Genomic DNA, 16,138 nt, shown 5'->3' with positions numbered 1-16,138 from the left:
GCCCCCTATCCCAAACTGCTGTGCTGTCCCGAGGTTATTGATCATTACTTTAGTTTTCTGCATATTAATTTTCAGGCCCACGGTTCTACTCTGCTAGTCCAGTGCGGAAAGCATGCTTTGCAATTCGTCTCCCGAGTTACTTAGCCAGTCAACGTCATCAGCAAATCTGAGGTTACTCAGGTATTCTCCATTATCCCTTACTCCCACCCGTTCCCAATCCAATGTTCTGAATACTTCTTGTAAACATGCTGTTAATAACATTGGGGAGATTGTGTCTCGTTGTCGGACGCCCTTCCTTATAGGTATTTTACTACTCTACTTATGGAGGATGATGGCAGCTGTGGACCCATTGTAGATATCCTCTACTATTCTTACATAATGCTCATCTACCCACTGGTTCCGTAATGCCTGAATAACTGCTAGGGTTTCGACCGAGTCAAATGCTTTCTCATAATCTATGAAGGCTATATATAGGGATTCAGAATACTCAGCGCACTTCTCTATCACCTGATTGATCGTGTGAATATGGTCCATTGTTGAATAACCTTTACTGAACCCTGCTTGTTCTTTAAGTTGACTGAAATCTAAGGTTGCAGAAATTCTGTTAGCGATTACCTTGGTAAGTACCTTGTAGACGACTGACAGTAAGCTGATCGGCCTGTAATTTTTCAAGTCCTTCATGTCACCTTTCTTATGGATTAGAATGATGTTCGCGTTCTTCCAAGATTCCAGTACTCTTGCGGTCATTAGGCATTGCGTGTACAGGTTTGCCAGTTTTTCAAGTACAATTCCTCCGCCATCCTTCAAGAGGTCTGCTGTTATCTGATACTCACCAGGTGCTTTGCCCCCTTTCATTTCTTTCAAGTACATGCTAACCTAATAATATTAATGTGATAAAACTAAGTAATGTGTAGAATACGGAAAGCAGACAACGGGAGAAAACACGTGAAGCAGCAAGCAACTATTGGAGCAAGGAGTTTACGCGAAGGGTTTTGTGCCTGCCAATATAAGCATATTAATTCTTATCGTTTTTCAATGTCGCAAGTGCTGCTTTAGTTGTTTCTGTATTAAACACATGTAATTTTGTGAGAATCGGCATATTTTGTTTTATGTAAGTATAAATGTAGCTGGCGTGGTCGCCAAAAATTTGAGTACGGGGTAGTCTAGCCGCACTACAAGGCGCATTGGAGTACCGCGCACGCGTTGCGGCACATATATGTGGTTACTCGCCGCCTGCGGGGTCGTCGGTCTCCGTAAAGGCAGCGGCGTATGTCACCGCAGGCGTACATCTCTGGGTGAGTACGTCGATTTTACGCGTCCATGTGGTTGCGCCGTTGCGCAGCGCCCGCCGAGCCGACCGATGCGGGCCGACGCGCCTCGATGTGTGCCTCCGAAAGCGGCGGCACTGGCGTCGAGGCAGCCTGCCAAGGCTCTGGGCCGATCCAGGGCTCCTAGCTGTGTCCCTCAGGGGAGCAGAGTTGAGCATCCATCCCCCGGTTCGAGTTCCAAAGTCGTGCGGGAAAGCCCCGCATTTGGGAGCCGCCGCCGTGCAGCCGTGCGGAGTCGTCGGCGCAGGTGCGGCTATACAGCTGAGCAGAACTGACTGGAAACGGGGTCTTGTGGGCAGCGCGGAAAGCGGGCTTTCCTGAGGCGAGGCGGGACCCGCGGCCTATGGAAATAGGACTCTAGAACTACGCGCTATACAGCAACTCCGTGCCGACCGTGGCAGCAACGCCACCACGTGTACGGAACTGATAGGGGACGCGTTCTCGCGGCGCTTTCCAAAGTTGCACAACTGAAGTGCATCTACAAACGTTGCTCCGGAAGGCGTGCAAGCGCTTGTCTCGCAGTTTCACCAGATGTGGTACGCCAGACGATGGCGCACCAAGAGACTGCGGATGCGCCACCTAAACCGCAACGAACGACTTCCAGTGTACCAGCTCAGTAGGGAGGCAGTGATTCATTTATTTATTTCAGACGTACTGCCGGCCTTTCTTGAAATGCCATAGGCAGCATCGGGCGGAAGAAAGAAAAGAATGCGCGGAAACAAACATCATACACGCACAGATACGATCAACATATGCCAAGCAATCAGAACAATGGGCAGAAAAAATAAAGGAATCCGCCAACGCCAAGAAACGAAAAGCCCGCACTATAAATACCTGCAAAACAATGGGCAGAACCAAAAAAATCAAGCCATGCGATTTCTAGGCCAGACCTACAACGATAACATGCTTAACATTATACAAAACATCGATTCAAAGAACGGAAGGAAAATTTCCGCAATGAAGGGGATTAATATGGTAATAGAACCGGGTTGCACCGCAAAAAAGCAACCACAGCTAGAGTAGACGACATGAAAAAAAAAAACAGCAAAGCATCGCTTACAATGACAGATAAATTGCTGGGGTCACACTACTACGAACTCTTTCGACGAAGACAATACAAATAAATACTAGTGATAATCAGTCACTGCTTTTGCGAATGAATCCCGCGTGTCGCAATAAATAGCACCGGATGGAAGTCGATTCTACTCGCGAGTTGTTGGGAAAAAAAAGAGTTTTTAAACGTGTCCGACTACCAGCTTCTCTTTTTTAGTGTTTTGATTGTGTTGAGCGCCTAGTAATCGACAAGATAAAATTATGCTTGCTAATTCCCAACTTACCATGGTAAAGTGAATACAAAGAGTTAAGCCGTTCACGTTGATGTCTGTTTTGTAATGCATCCAGTTCTGATTTATTCCAAACCGAAGTTACGGATGCTCGCCTACTAATATTGAACTATTAAGAGAACCTGATGAAAGTTTTGTAGGCTTTTAGCTTTATTTCGTAGTTCATTTTCGTAATGACCGCGGAATTTAAGTTCACGCATGAATTTATTTTAAATGTAGGGAATGTGTTCATCCGCTCTGAGGCCTGAAGTAATCCCTGCGCCTAAATATTTGTGCCTTTCTGCGACGGAAAGAGTGTCATTATCTATTAAATATGTGAAGCTTAGTAGATGCCGTTCGGGTGTAATTGACCTGGGTATTAACGCGATAGCGTTATTAGGCTCATTTGCCGATTTCCCCGTGCCTGCTACCCGTACGCCATCAGCCGTCCTCATCAAGCGTCCGCGGAAATGCGTCATCGCTGCAAACCGGGAACTGCTGCTGGTTCAGCCATTTACGGGGGCACGACCGAACCTCGAGCGCGGGAAGGCGGCTACTGGATTGTGGGCAGAATGACAATGATACTACAGCAAAAACAAAAGAAAAGATGCCCGATTTCCGCAGCCGCCGCGCCCGCGCAGTGAAGTTTGTTCTACGCCCCGTCGGTAGTCGCATGCTTGGCAGATGGGTCCCCAGCCGCTCCCGCAACTCGGCCGCCAACCCAATGCGCCCCCGCCACTGAAACCGATGCCGGCGCCAAACTAACTTGTGCCACGCAATTAAAAAGAGGCGGGCAGAAGATTAAGGCCAGGCAAAAATCAAGGAACGCCTAGAGTAGGACCAGAAATGAGCTGACATGTCTTCCAATAAATAAAACCGGACGTAGGGGGTCCAGCTGCCCATTTTTTAAATTACTTCCCAAATTTTTCGCGGCCCTGATACCGCTGCAAGCTCTGTGCGGAAAACGATGCATGGGGACACGCGGCCAGATCACACCAGAAATTGGTCAGGATGTCATCAGAGTGAGAGTGGGCGGTCACGTAATAATCCTAGGCATGGGCCTACAGAGAAGCGGCAGAGCCGATCTCACAATTGTCAAGAAATATAAAATCTTCACCCATTTGGCACACATTTTAATAACCTAACCAAGGGAATAGCTCAAGAATAGAAAATTAAGCGGCAAGACTTGTGCAGGCACCGACCATGAAGCGGATGTCGTACAGCGCGCCGTCCCAGAAGCTGACCCGCACTCAATAAAATGAAACAATGGCACCATCATGAGGTCATCATACTTGGAAGCCTTTAAGCCCCCACTACTCGCGATTTCCGAAAGGTTCGCCATCCACTTACCGAAACGACCAGCCAGCAGCTTACTCACCCTGAGAAGGCCGCTAGCTTATTCCCTGCAGGCAGCATGCCTAAACGTCTGAAAAAAAATTCTGCCATCCGTTATGATGGCAGTTCTTGTCGCACTGATACCTGGGCCCGACTGGCCTGGAAGGCCACGCCGTAGCTGGCCAAAAAGCGCGCAAACTCGCATTCTACGCTCTCTGTGACAGGTACCTCAATCTCCTTCCTCCCCGAAAGATTTGCAGAACGCCTTCGTACCTTGCTCCCAGGAACACCATCTTTCCCCGTGCCAAATAGGGATCACAGCACCGAAGAATCGCAAGCTCTCCGCAGTATAAAAACACACAAAAATCCACACATCTAGACGTTTTTTTAGAAATCGTCTGACATTACCTTGAAATACAAGAAAACTCAACCTCGTGCAAGTAGCCTGGCCATATAGAGAGATATGCAGGGGATAACAACTCAAACATTATACATCATCAGGCATCCCTGACCAGCTCGTTACCAGAAAGTCAGCCTGGGCTCATTAGAGAGCAAGGAGAGCAAGGAGCTGCCGCATCTCAGTCCCCCGACTTCGGGTTCTATTCTTGAGCCCCTACACTGCGGTGACAGTTTTTTTTCCAGCCCTCCCCCCCTCCATGCCTTACTAAATAAAAGTATTGTCACAGAATTTGGCCAGCTTCCCGAGAAACTTGCACGTAGCATAACCGCATATCCATGTGGCCAATCTCTCCCTATCTGGGTATGTGCTGCGTTGGAAAGACGCTGGTCGCTGACCAACGGAATGAAGAGAAGGCAGTCGAAGTCCGATTTCCCGCCGGACTGGGTTTGCGCAATCAACCCGCCTCTGTGCCGGTGACACGGTGTCTTTTGTAAATACACCTTCTTCCTGACAACGTATCTCTGCGTTGTCACGTGACAGTATATTCTCTGTCTCCGTCCCTCTCATAAAAAAAACAAAGAAGGTAAGGCTGGCCAAGACGCTATAGAGAATAAAACTTTGAAACACTGGCATTGTCACCTTCTCGAGTTACGTGATCAACACCCCGTGGCCGCAACCTTAGACGCCGGCATCTTCAGCTACCCAAGCGCACATGGCCTCTGCTTTTAGCCAGAGCCGACTAAACGCTGGGCCGACTGATTCTGTCAGAGCGTCGGCGAGCCGTGCAGCAGCTCAGTCTAGCCAAGCCACCTCGTTTTGACGTCATACGAAACGTCATAGGAAATCGGCGAGGAGGAGGCAGAGAGGAAGACAGCATTTTCGAAAAGATTTTTTTTACTAAATGAAGCGCCGTCAACGCACCGAGAGTCGTCGAAACGTGGCTTAGAGACTCGAGACTACAATTTGCCCAAGTAATCCCGCAACGTTTACAAATCACTTCAGTGTCCCTTTAACAGCGCAGCGCGCGAGCACAGGCAATGCTAGTACGCGGGAAGCGGAAGGCGTGTGGGCCTCCGCTTTGTCTGGTTTGCGAGTAGTTTCCTTCTTTCTGGGCCGCTTGTGGAAAATGGTGTATAACCCGAAGCGCTAACGGTCAAAAAGCTTTCCTAGTGCTTTGCACACGGACCGAACCCAATACGAACACTTTCCCGGGTGCGTGAGAGCCTGTGCACGTTGAGCCTGGTAGAGGGTGGAGAGATCTAGGTCCCTCCGCACATTCACGTCTCTACATGCCTCCACTAGAACAGTCTGTTTTGAATTTTCGCAGCTGCCGCGGCATGAGCCACCGCCAGCGGGCCCCGCGCGGCAAGAGCATGTAGTAACATGTTCCAGGAGGGCAGGCTTTCCGTCAAAGCAGAGGAGAACTTCACCGCACTACCCAAACTTGTAGCACGCGCTACCCTGCAGAGGGAGTATGATTACAGAGAACAGTTTTACCGCGTGTGTTGTAGAAAGTATTCTAAAACCAAATACATGACAATTAGCTGCTGTGACGAGTCTACGATTACGCTTAGTTTCATTTACTTGTCATAATTAGTTCAAAGTGAAAAAGTAAACGTTTAAGAATTACTGTCTAATGTCAGTACCTGGCCATCTGTGAAGGGAGTATGGTTACATAAAGTGGTGTAACCGTTTTTTACCGCAACTATTTGGAAGCAAATTATATGACAATGAGCAACTAAGCCGACTCCAACATTACGTAGAATAGCTTCCCTAGTCATCCCTCTTCACAGAGTGGAATGGCAGCGCTGATTTTTTTCGAGTAGCTCTCAGGAGAACCACATCGAAATGTATTCTTGCCGAGAAAGGCGAACACACACGAGCGAGAAGACCCGTTTTTCTGGCCCGAGGAGTCCGCTCACGCGACCATTTCTAAGCCCCGCACCTCGGCGCGGCTATTCCACGGATGGTCTGCGCCCAGTCGGTGCCGAAAAAGCCGGCATCCTTCACTCGCGCGGATTCTAGCCGGACCAGCGGGGTCCCGACCTGGCTTGGAGCCTTCCCCGCTGGGGTGACCACGTGTGCTAGCCATGGGGCTAACCACCCATCTCGGTGGCCTTCCGCAGGCCGGCAGCGGAATCAGATTCTCCTCATTCCCTCCACGCTGTCGACTGCTAATTTCTCCGTACGTGTGGATGCGCCGCCCCCCCCCCGTGTCGTTTTGCTACGTCACATATCCGCCCACCTCCGCCGGCCTTCTCGTCCGTCGTGTGAATCCCGCTGAAGGAGCGTGCGCACGGAAGCAGCCTAGTAACGTTGGAAGCAGCGGTGTACAAGTGGGAACACGGTCGTCACGCGCGCTCATTGGCCTTCGCGCGTTGCGGCACGGCAGAAATGGGGCTTGGCGCCGTTTGCTCCCCGGCAAAAACAGCGTTTCAGCGTCTGCCGCCGTGGAGTTTGCGGGATATCAGTGCTATTGAATTGAGGCCTTTTTGCCCCTTCTAAGTCGGATCGTTTCAACCGGAGTGGCTGACGCGCATGCGCCCCTTGGTTTGCGCGTTGTAATCTCAGGTAACGCAGACGTGCCTTGAAGCCCCACTTTTGGCCCCGACGACACAGCCGCGCTCTCAATGGCTCGAAATGCGGGATGGCTAGCGGAGGAGCAGTATGCAGCATGGCGTATTGGCCGCGAGGGCCACCACTGGAGAGGCCGGCGCTGCGATTGTTTTGAAGTCACTTGTAGGATCCCCGTTCCTATGCTTCTTCGTAGTTTGCTTGGAGCGCGTGACACTTCGTTTAGGACGCGCTTTATATCAGTATTTTCGTTTTAATTTCTGGCGTTTAAAGTTAATTTTCAGAGCGCGAAGCGTAGTTTGACCTCATTGGTACTTCATAACCATATCAACTGTGGTAGGCTGCCCGCAAACAACTTGAGCATGGTGGTATATGCGGACGTATGCGACTGAACCCGGTGTAAGCGTAAGCTGCGGCTCGTTTCCCCAATCAACATTGTTGGCTACGACAACCGCCGAGCTAAATTTCTAGATTTCGCTTGCCGTTCACACGAAATGAATAAAGCAGGAAATCATGACGCGTTTACTGCTCGCAGAAACGCTCCGCACACCCGCCCGCCGTGCCTGCCCGCCAGGCCCACGAAGCGGTTGGAAGCGACGCAGTTCGCGGCAGCAACGCCTGGCCGCCGCTTTTTGAAACCACATTAGTCGCGGAAAGAAAGTTCCCCATTCGGGAAAGTTTGTGTTAGTGGGGTGAAAAAATTGTGATAGGTCGTGTCAGCAGCTCTGATTTTCAAAGCGACGATCAAATATCTGCCGCGTTCTACGCCGATGGTCCCGGCACCGCCGGTCCGTTCGTGCGCGGTGCAGCGAGCGGCCGAAGGATGGCGATACCTGCATGCAGGAGTCGACTGAGGCCGTGGCAGGTATCTTGATCATCGATCGCTTAAATGGCAATCACCACGGATACAAAGTTCCACATACGAAAAAGGGGGTTACAGTGTGTTGAAAAGTTGTGTTAGGGATTGTCATTCGCTACTGTAACGATAGCGGCGATGAAATATCTGCCGCCACGCTAAGCTTGAAGTTCGCCACGTCCTACTCCGACCATCCGAAGCCGGAGGGTTTGTAACTGGGCTAGTTGGTTCATTGCATGAAGTTGAACAGCCCAGGGACGGGACCAAGAGCAGAGGCGACAAACACGGGCGCTAACAACTGTTTATTTTTGGAAAGAAAGAAAATTTATACGGGTACAAAAATTAGCATGGTTGTCAGAGAACGGATTAAGGCAGGGCAAACAGGCAGGGAAGCTCTTATCCAGCATGCGCGCGAAGATATAGGCGGAACGTGGGCTCCTCTTATCCGGCCAGATATGCGAGTTCCTTATCCAGCAAAGCCACCGACGGTGTGCTGACGCATGACGATCCTCTGCTGTGAATGAGGAATGCCTCGCATATTTCGCGTGTGCGCTGGCCTCTATACCTTTTCAGGACACGGCAGGCTTCAAAATCAGGCACGCACGAATTGCAAGTTTTCACATGCTGGACAAGCACGCTGCCTGTCCCGGTTTTCAGCGAGTTGGCATGTTCGCGCAGCCTGTCATTCAGACATCGTCCCGTCTGGCCCATGTGCGACTTTTTACAAGACAGCGGTATTTCGTAGACGACCCCTTCTTCGCATTGGACGAAGGGCGTGGCGTGACTCTTAGTGCAGTACTGGCGTGCTTCCTCCTGGTTGACTCTCTTGCAAAGCCCGCCAAGCTTGTTGGGCGCTGAAAAAAGGAGATCCACACCAGAGCGGCCGACGATCTTCTTCAGGTTATGACTCACGCCGTGCACGTAGGGAATGACCGCTCTCGTCTTATGCTCGTCTTGCGGGACCTTCTTTGTAGCCGTGTTGCGCAGATCACCTATGATTCTGTTGGCTACACTGTGCAGGTGCGGTTCTGGATACCCGGTGGAGCGGAGACGCTGGACTTGAGAGTGAAAACTAATTTCAACTGTGTGTTCACACTAAAGTCCAGCGTCTCCGCTCCGCCGGGTATCCAGAACCGCTCCTACACAGCGTAGCCAACAGAATCATGGGTGATCTGCGCAACACGGCCACAAAGAAGGTCCCGCAAGACGAGCATAAGACGAGAGCGGTCATTCCCTACGTGCACGGCGTGAGTCATAACCTGAAGAAGATCGTCGGCCGCTCTGGTGTGGATCTCCTTTTTTCAGCGCCCAACAAGCTTGGCGGGCTTTGCAAGAGAGTCAACCAGGAGGAAGCACGCCAGTACTGCACTAAGAGTCACGCCACGCCCTTCGTCCAATGCGAAGAAGGGGTCGTCTACGAAACACCGCTGTCTTGTAAAAAGTCGCACATGGGCCAGACGGGACGATGTCTGAATGACAGGCTGCGCGAACATGCCAACTCGCTGAAAACCGGGACAGGCAGCGTGCTTGTCCAGCATGTGAAAACTTGCAATTCGTGCGTGCCTGATTTTGAAGCCTGCCGTGTCCTGAAAAGGTATAGAGGCCAGCGCACACGCGAAATATGCGAGGCATTCCTCATTCACAGCAGAGGATCGTCATGCGTCAGCACACCGTCGGTGGCTTTGCTGGATAAGGAACTCGCATATCTGGCCGGATAAGAGGAGCCCACGTTCCGCCTATATCTTCGCGCGCATGCTGGATAAGAGCTTCCCTGCCTGTTTGCCCTGCCTTAATCCGTTCTCTGACAACCATGCTAATTTTTGTACCCGTATAAATGTTCTTTCCTTCAAAAAAAAAAAAAAACAGCTGTTAGTCAGCGCCCGTGTTTGTCGCCTCTGCTCTTGGTCCCGTCCCTGCGCTGTTCAACTTCATGACCCGAAGCAGGCTGCGAGCTGTTCGAGAAGCCCCTCTTCTAAATCTCGTCGCGCGCGAGCGTGTTGCGTTTGGGTTCCCCTAACTTCTAGGGGGCCCTCAACGCTTGGTTCGCCTATTTCCCATTAACCTGCGACGTGTTTCGCCTCGTACACAGCCTCGTCTTCTGTGAGAAGTAATGAGTTCTCGAACTTGGTGCCAGAGAAAGGCAGGCTCACTGTAAATAAACAAAAGCCCACGTTGCGATTATAAACTTCCACGGCGAGATACTAATGAAACGTAGACATAGGCATGTGTAAACCCGCTCGAAGGCGTCGAAAACTCCCCTTCATACCATTCATACGTTGGGGACAAGTTGTAGCGGAAAGTAAACGTATCAGCCGTACAGAGCACGGCAGTGATCACAATCAAAGCAGGGCATAACTATGAAAAAACATCGGAGGGAAAATAGGCCCTGCTTAAGCCAGACTGCCGATCGTAGCAGCACTTTTAAGGATATGCGGCGAAGCAATCCGCTCACCGTTCTCTTGCAGTCATTCATTTAGCAGGCAATGCAAGCAGCGCGCACGGTGAGATCACAATTGAGCGGCACGTTTCCGTCGCTGTTGCAAAGTCTATTTTCTTTGCACACACAGTCTCGTACATGTCACGTCGCAAGTATTTCATAATGAATTAACAGCGTACTTTTCTCCGCATCAGTTGTATAGTCCTAGGTCAGAGTACGAGCTGTATGTCGCGATGGTAGCAGCTACCTAGACGCGGCGGTGTCAATGGGAACAAGCGAGTCGCTGATTGCTTTCCCGCAATATTGGGTCTGTAGACCACTTTTTGTGCGTAATTTGCCCCGAAACCACAAAAAGGGGGAACAACAAAGAAGCACGCAGTCACATAATAAGCACAGGAAATGTGTTCCAGCAGACGAAATTCACACAACCCGCGGCGTCCCGTAACGGACGTCGTCGCTCGCAGGTCCTCGATCGAGGCGGCCGCGCCGTCCTGCGGCGAGCGGTGGCAACAAGGGGCGGGCACCGACCTGGGGATCTCGGCAGTGGTCGGCGGCCAGCGCGTGCAGTCCGTGCAGCCGGTTGGTGACCTGGTGCTCGAGGGCCAGGGCAGCCTGCAGCGTGTCCAGCACGCTCATCCAGGTCGCCGTCGCCGGCATCTGCGCACAGGGCCGCCGTCAGCGAGCCGATCCTGCAGCCCCTGCCGCCGCCGCCGCGGCCGCCGCACTGCGTCAGCACTCACGTCCACATTCACGTTGCTCACGGTGCCGCCGCGAAGGTTCACGTAGTCCACCAGCTTCTGGGCGTGCTCGCGCTCCTCACTTGACTGGTCGCTGAAGAAGCGAGCGAAGCCCGCACGGGCCACCTTGTTGTTGCCCAGGTAGGCGGCCTGCACCGACATTCCCCTGTGACGCCCCGCTATTTGAAGCATGCTTAGCAGAGACACTAATCGCCCTCGGCTGCCACTTGCCCATGGAGGAAAATGTTTTAGTGAACTTTTTCATAAATGACTTATGAGGGCATCTTACCAAAAGCTCTGGGCTCTGGCGAACCTGCAGTGCGTGCGGCGGATTTCTCGTGCGGCCTCGAGTGGACGGCTGCTGCCGGGGCCGTTTTTAATCTGGTTGCCACGCGCAGCAGTTCAAGTCAAACGGAATGAGAAATCGACCCCTCCGGACGTATTCCGGTACCCGGTGGGGTTTAATTGCCACCCCCCCCCCCCCCCCCCCCGGTTTCGAGTGGCCAGTATTGACACCTCGGGAAGCATGAACCATCTGGTCACGCCTACCGAAGCCCTACTCTATGCGACCGCAGTTCTCTCAGAGTAACAGTGCCAGTGAACTTCACCGGGCTTCTCGTACCACTCATCCTAAAAATCCCGCAAATAGTTTTGCGCCAGTCAAATGCGTGCTCCTATATACAGCTGTACCTGTCCACGGCAGTCGACGCCACTGTCACAGCATCGCTACGACTTCGCGCCGTAGGTCTCAACATACACTTCGCGCACAATCGCACATGCTTATGCACATACTTAGACCCCTATATCCCTGCCTACATGCGCACGTACATCCATCCGTCCATCCATCCATGCATGCAACATGCATGCATGCACACATACATACATGCTGAAACGTTGGCAACAATCGAGGTCGCTACCTTGTTCGAAGTTTTCTTTTGTTACATGGCGTAAAGATGTATACATGCATACGAACATAAATACGTGTAAAGCGAGCATTGGTGCCATCGCCCACATTGAAGAGAAGAAAAAAGAAGTTGTACGGGAGAATTGGGGCTCCCGCACGGATCCCTGCGGGTATCGCTTGGTGGCTTGGCTTACAGATGAGAATTTATTATGCATAAATTCAGATTGCCCGACGTACTTCGAGGGTCTAGCGCAACCTGCTCGGGGTGCTTCAGTGGCTTCTTGGTCGACTGTGGACTACAGGTCTCGTAGTGAGCGTGTGCCAATAGTTTTTGACATCGCGTGCCCCATTCTCTCACTTGAACTGAAACCCCACAGCTTTTAGAACTATAACAAGTTTTAGGCCTCCCTGAAGGAGGTCATACCTTCCTTTGCCACAGAAAACCCAGCTGAACGGGCGTCTGGTCTTTGCGCCGCCCGTACCGCTTTGGCTCAGTCCTCGTTCATTGAAGTCCCGTCAAACAAATCTAGATCACCAAGCCCATGAAAGAACGCAGAATGTTCGCGCAGCTTTGCACGGCCTGGCAGAAGCTTTACCATAACCTTTGCTCACTGAACTTGTGTGATTACAAATATTTTTCTGCTGTATTCAAGCGCCCGGTTTCTAAACAAGCTTATGACTCGGCGCGTTGTGCTTTTATTTCCAAGCTTAATAATCAGCGGGCGCTTTTCCGAGTTCTACGATTGCAGGAACAGCGCCCTCATAAGGTAATACACATTCTTTGGTGCTATCTCCAGGTGAACTATCTGAGACCATAGAGTCGATTGCCAATGGGCTGCAAACTCGTTTTTGATCTGCTTTGGTGGCGTCCTTTCGTATTGACATGGTGTACGGCTTTGTAGAAGGTGACATATGGAGCAGAAACATAGCGCCTTACTGCACAGCTGGAAAGCACGCTAAGCTCAGCCCATGGAACGAAGGACGATAGGAGTAATACTTAGGGACAGGAAAAGAGCTTCCTGGATCAGGGAGCACGCTTGAGTGCAGTGTATCCTGTTTCAAATGAAGAAGAAAGAAAACGACTAGGGCTGGCCACGCAGTGAGACGTAGTGGCAACCGGTGGACCACAAGGGTAGCATGCAGAGTGGATACCGAGAGATGAATCTAAAAGAAGGGGGCGGCTAAAGCAGGATGTAAGGACGAAATAAGGGAGTTCGGAGGCAAAGAGTGGACTCGAGCAGCGGTTGGAGGTCAGTGGGAGTCCTACTGTGGACCTGAGCAGAGTGATGATGATGATAAACACCCTCACAGGTCGCGGATGCCAGATATCTTTATACAGAGCCCCGCAATTAAACAACAAACTATTTTTTTTACTTTCTCAAGCACTGGGGTTTGAGCGATCCCCTGGTTGGGTATGTGCCGTACCCCAAGGAACCACAACGACTGTGGAAGCCATCACGATCGACGAAACCGAGGAATAGTGCGTCGGCGTCTGGCCAGTGGCCGTCTCGAGTGGAAAACATATTTTCTGCGAAACATTATTCGTGGCCTCCGGCACGTGCGCAATATATTCTCCAATGGTCGTCAGCGGCGTGTCTTGCATTCATTAAGTACCTTTCATTGCCGAAGTGCCAGCTCCGCAAGAATGTGTGCGCACATGCACACCCACAGGCATTTCTATTATGGGAAGCTGCGCCTGGGCTGTATGCGCACTGGAGCTGAGCTGCGGATTAATGTCGACCCCCAAAATCTCGGCACGCGGGCGTTTTCGCTGTTCGCCTCCATCAGAAAAGCGGCTGGCCGGATTCGAACCCGCTCCCTTGGGCTCCGCAGCCCAATGCCTCAGCCGCCACCGTGGCAGGTCATACATACATGCCTACATACAGGTTCGCACTCAAGTAAATGAGACCGGTGTCTGAATTGCATCGCCTGGGAACGCCGATAGGAACCGGGGTTCTCGCGATGCGTTCCCCCGCCACCCAGTCTGATGCTGGCACGTCCGACTGATCGTTTTCGAAGGGTAACACTCGGCTGTACAACGGCGCTGTTTACACTGCCTTGAGCGGAGACCATGTTCGAGGAAGCGACGCCTTTAGTGGGTGCTATAAAGCGCAACATTTTGCATGCCTATCACGGGGCGCTCTTCGTTTACCCTCCATCAGAACACTACTGAGATGAGTGGCAGCCGTTACTTGGGAGCAAACAGCGTAACCTCCACCACAAGAACGATTTCGGAATGACGATGAATTTCTTGGAGGTTTACTCATGTGCTGGCTATATTCCGCAGGAACAATTTGTTGTCGGTTTCTTTGTATTGTATCGCAAAGGCAGGCCTCGCGAGGGCAGGCCATACTATGCCGCCCGCGAGCGCGGCACGGCGGGTGGAGAGAGACACGGCCGCGCGTGGAGAGACAGAGAGAAAGAGAGAATGGTTCAATGATACTGACGAGGTTTGTACAGCAAACAGCCTGACATGCTACGTCAGGTAAAAAAATGAAGCGAGTGACAAAAAAAAAAACACAAGAAAATAAAAAGAAAGCAGGAAGGAAAGTATGAAAGAAGGAAAAATAAGAATAAGAAAAAATTGGGCCCATCTCCCCGCGAGGGGGACTCGAGTAAATGCGTCGCATAGGGGGTGGGTGTATTGCGTTAACGTTTAGTGTTTGGGGAGTTGGTGGTAGTGAATGCGTTGTATCAGCAGCTTCTTGACGTAGTTTGAATGAGTCAAGGATATAAGGCGCGTTCGTAGCCTCCCATTCTGTGTCGGCTTTGTGGCGCAGTGGGCAGAGCACCATGTACATTGCGTTCCGCCCGCAGGGTCGAGGGATCGAAACCAGGCCTCCCATTCTGTGTCGGCTTTGTGGCGCAGTGGGTACAGCACCATGTACATTGCGTTCCGCCCGCAGGGTCGAGGGATCGAAACCAGGCGCCGGATAGTATTTTTTTTTATATAGTGTAGGGGGAGGGGTGCGGACTACGACTACGGACGTCAACGCGGGTGACATCGTGAGTTACTGAAATGCCCTGCATTTAAAAGGTATGGTCCTGCGTGGAGTCCTTGGTACCAACAGCGGCGGATTCGACCGCAGCAGCGAGCGGCAATGTAACCAGCTCCGTGGACCACGTCACAGCGCCAAGGAGACGACTGAGCGCTGACTTCGAACTGTTTTACTTGACCCGGACGCCCAGGAGCGACTGTGGCGCCTCATGCGGACCAATACGCGCCAGACTGCCTGAAATTCACCCCGTCTCCCCTCGCTCAATCGCCCGGCATGTGGTGCGCATATGGGACTGCGCCTAAGGCCCCTTTCCCCTAATAACCGCGCTCGCTGGGTTTCTCGGACCTGCAACGATCCGCCGAGCACACCGGCAAGCGGCGGCTGACGGTCAGCGCACATTTCTGACCCAGGCTGTTCAGAAGTAAAGTTTTTAAAGACGATTGTCTTTCTTGGGCTACTTAAACCCAGAAATTTTGGTCTGTCTGTATGTCTGTCTGTCTGTCTGTCTGTCCATCTGTTTGTCTGTGACTCGATTCAGCCACCCGGCCAAAGCAAAACAATGCCTGCGCAATAGTCTTATATAGTCACAGCTAAATCTACCCGTCTATGTCCGGTGTAATGTTCATACTTGTCAACATTGTTGAAGAAGAACAAGACATTACGCAAATATGAGACAACAAATCAATACAGAAGTGATATTTGCAGTGTTCTTTTATAAAAAAAATCAAACATGCTTGACTTTTGCGAAATTAAATACTTCATCAACTGCAGAAAAAGAATTCACTCCGCCGTCGCCTGCTGTCGCCCGCGCCACTATAGCATTTTAAGAAATCAACCGGCAACAGTTAGGCAAGGTTCCACTAGATAGGTTCCACGTTCTTCTTGCAACGCACGTGGAGTGGGGAAACGCGGTTCTATAAACATTGAAGTAGGGCGCCTCGATCAACGCGCGTCTTCGCCGTACGGCAGCGTTCGCATCGAGACACCCGGTTTGGAGCAGTGGAACGCGGGAAATTTAAAATGATTTAAGCAAACCTTTGGCGTCTTTACCTTGGGAGGAGCGCGCCGCAAGAGGAAAAACATGAGAGGTGAGCGGGAAAGCGAAGGGAGGCATTTACTTCGCAAAAGCCGATAAAGACTGTCGTCTTTTGACGGCATTTGCAACGAAAGGAGCAGATACGCGGCCAATTTTTTTTTCTCCCTCTCCTGCAAATACGCGCGTGCGGGAACCGAGCCATTAGAGAGT

The 16,138-nt window shown here is 51.4% G+C and overlaps 1 protein-coding gene across 1 annotated transcript in view; it reads right to left on the bottom strand.

Moving 5' to 3' along the window:
* LOC144156361 (soma ferritin-like) overlaps positions 1–16,138 on the bottom strand; it is a 68,536-nt gene that overhangs the window by 16,601 nt on the left and 35,797 nt on the right. The window contains exons 3-4 of the mRNA XM_077688366.1: positions 10,993–11,139; positions 10,781–10,909 (exon numbers count right to left, since the gene is read on the bottom strand). Coding sequence (XP_077544492.1) covers positions 10,781–10,909; positions 10,993–11,139 — 276 coding nt within the window. The remainder of the gene's footprint in view (positions 1–10,780; positions 10,910–10,992; positions 11,140–16,138) is intronic.

Source organism: Haemaphysalis longicornis, unplaced genomic scaffold (genome assembly GCF_048455015.1).
Source record: "Haemaphysalis longicornis isolate Haplotype H1 unplaced genomic scaffold, Haemaphysalis longicornis Haplotype H1 scaffold_1, whole genome shotgun sequence".
NCBI lineage: Eukaryota > Metazoa > Arthropoda > Arachnida > Ixodida > Ixodidae > Haemaphysalis > Haemaphysalis longicornis.
The sequence above is the reverse complement of the archived record's forward strand: the minus strand, read 5'-3'. Positions and strand labels throughout refer to the sequence as shown.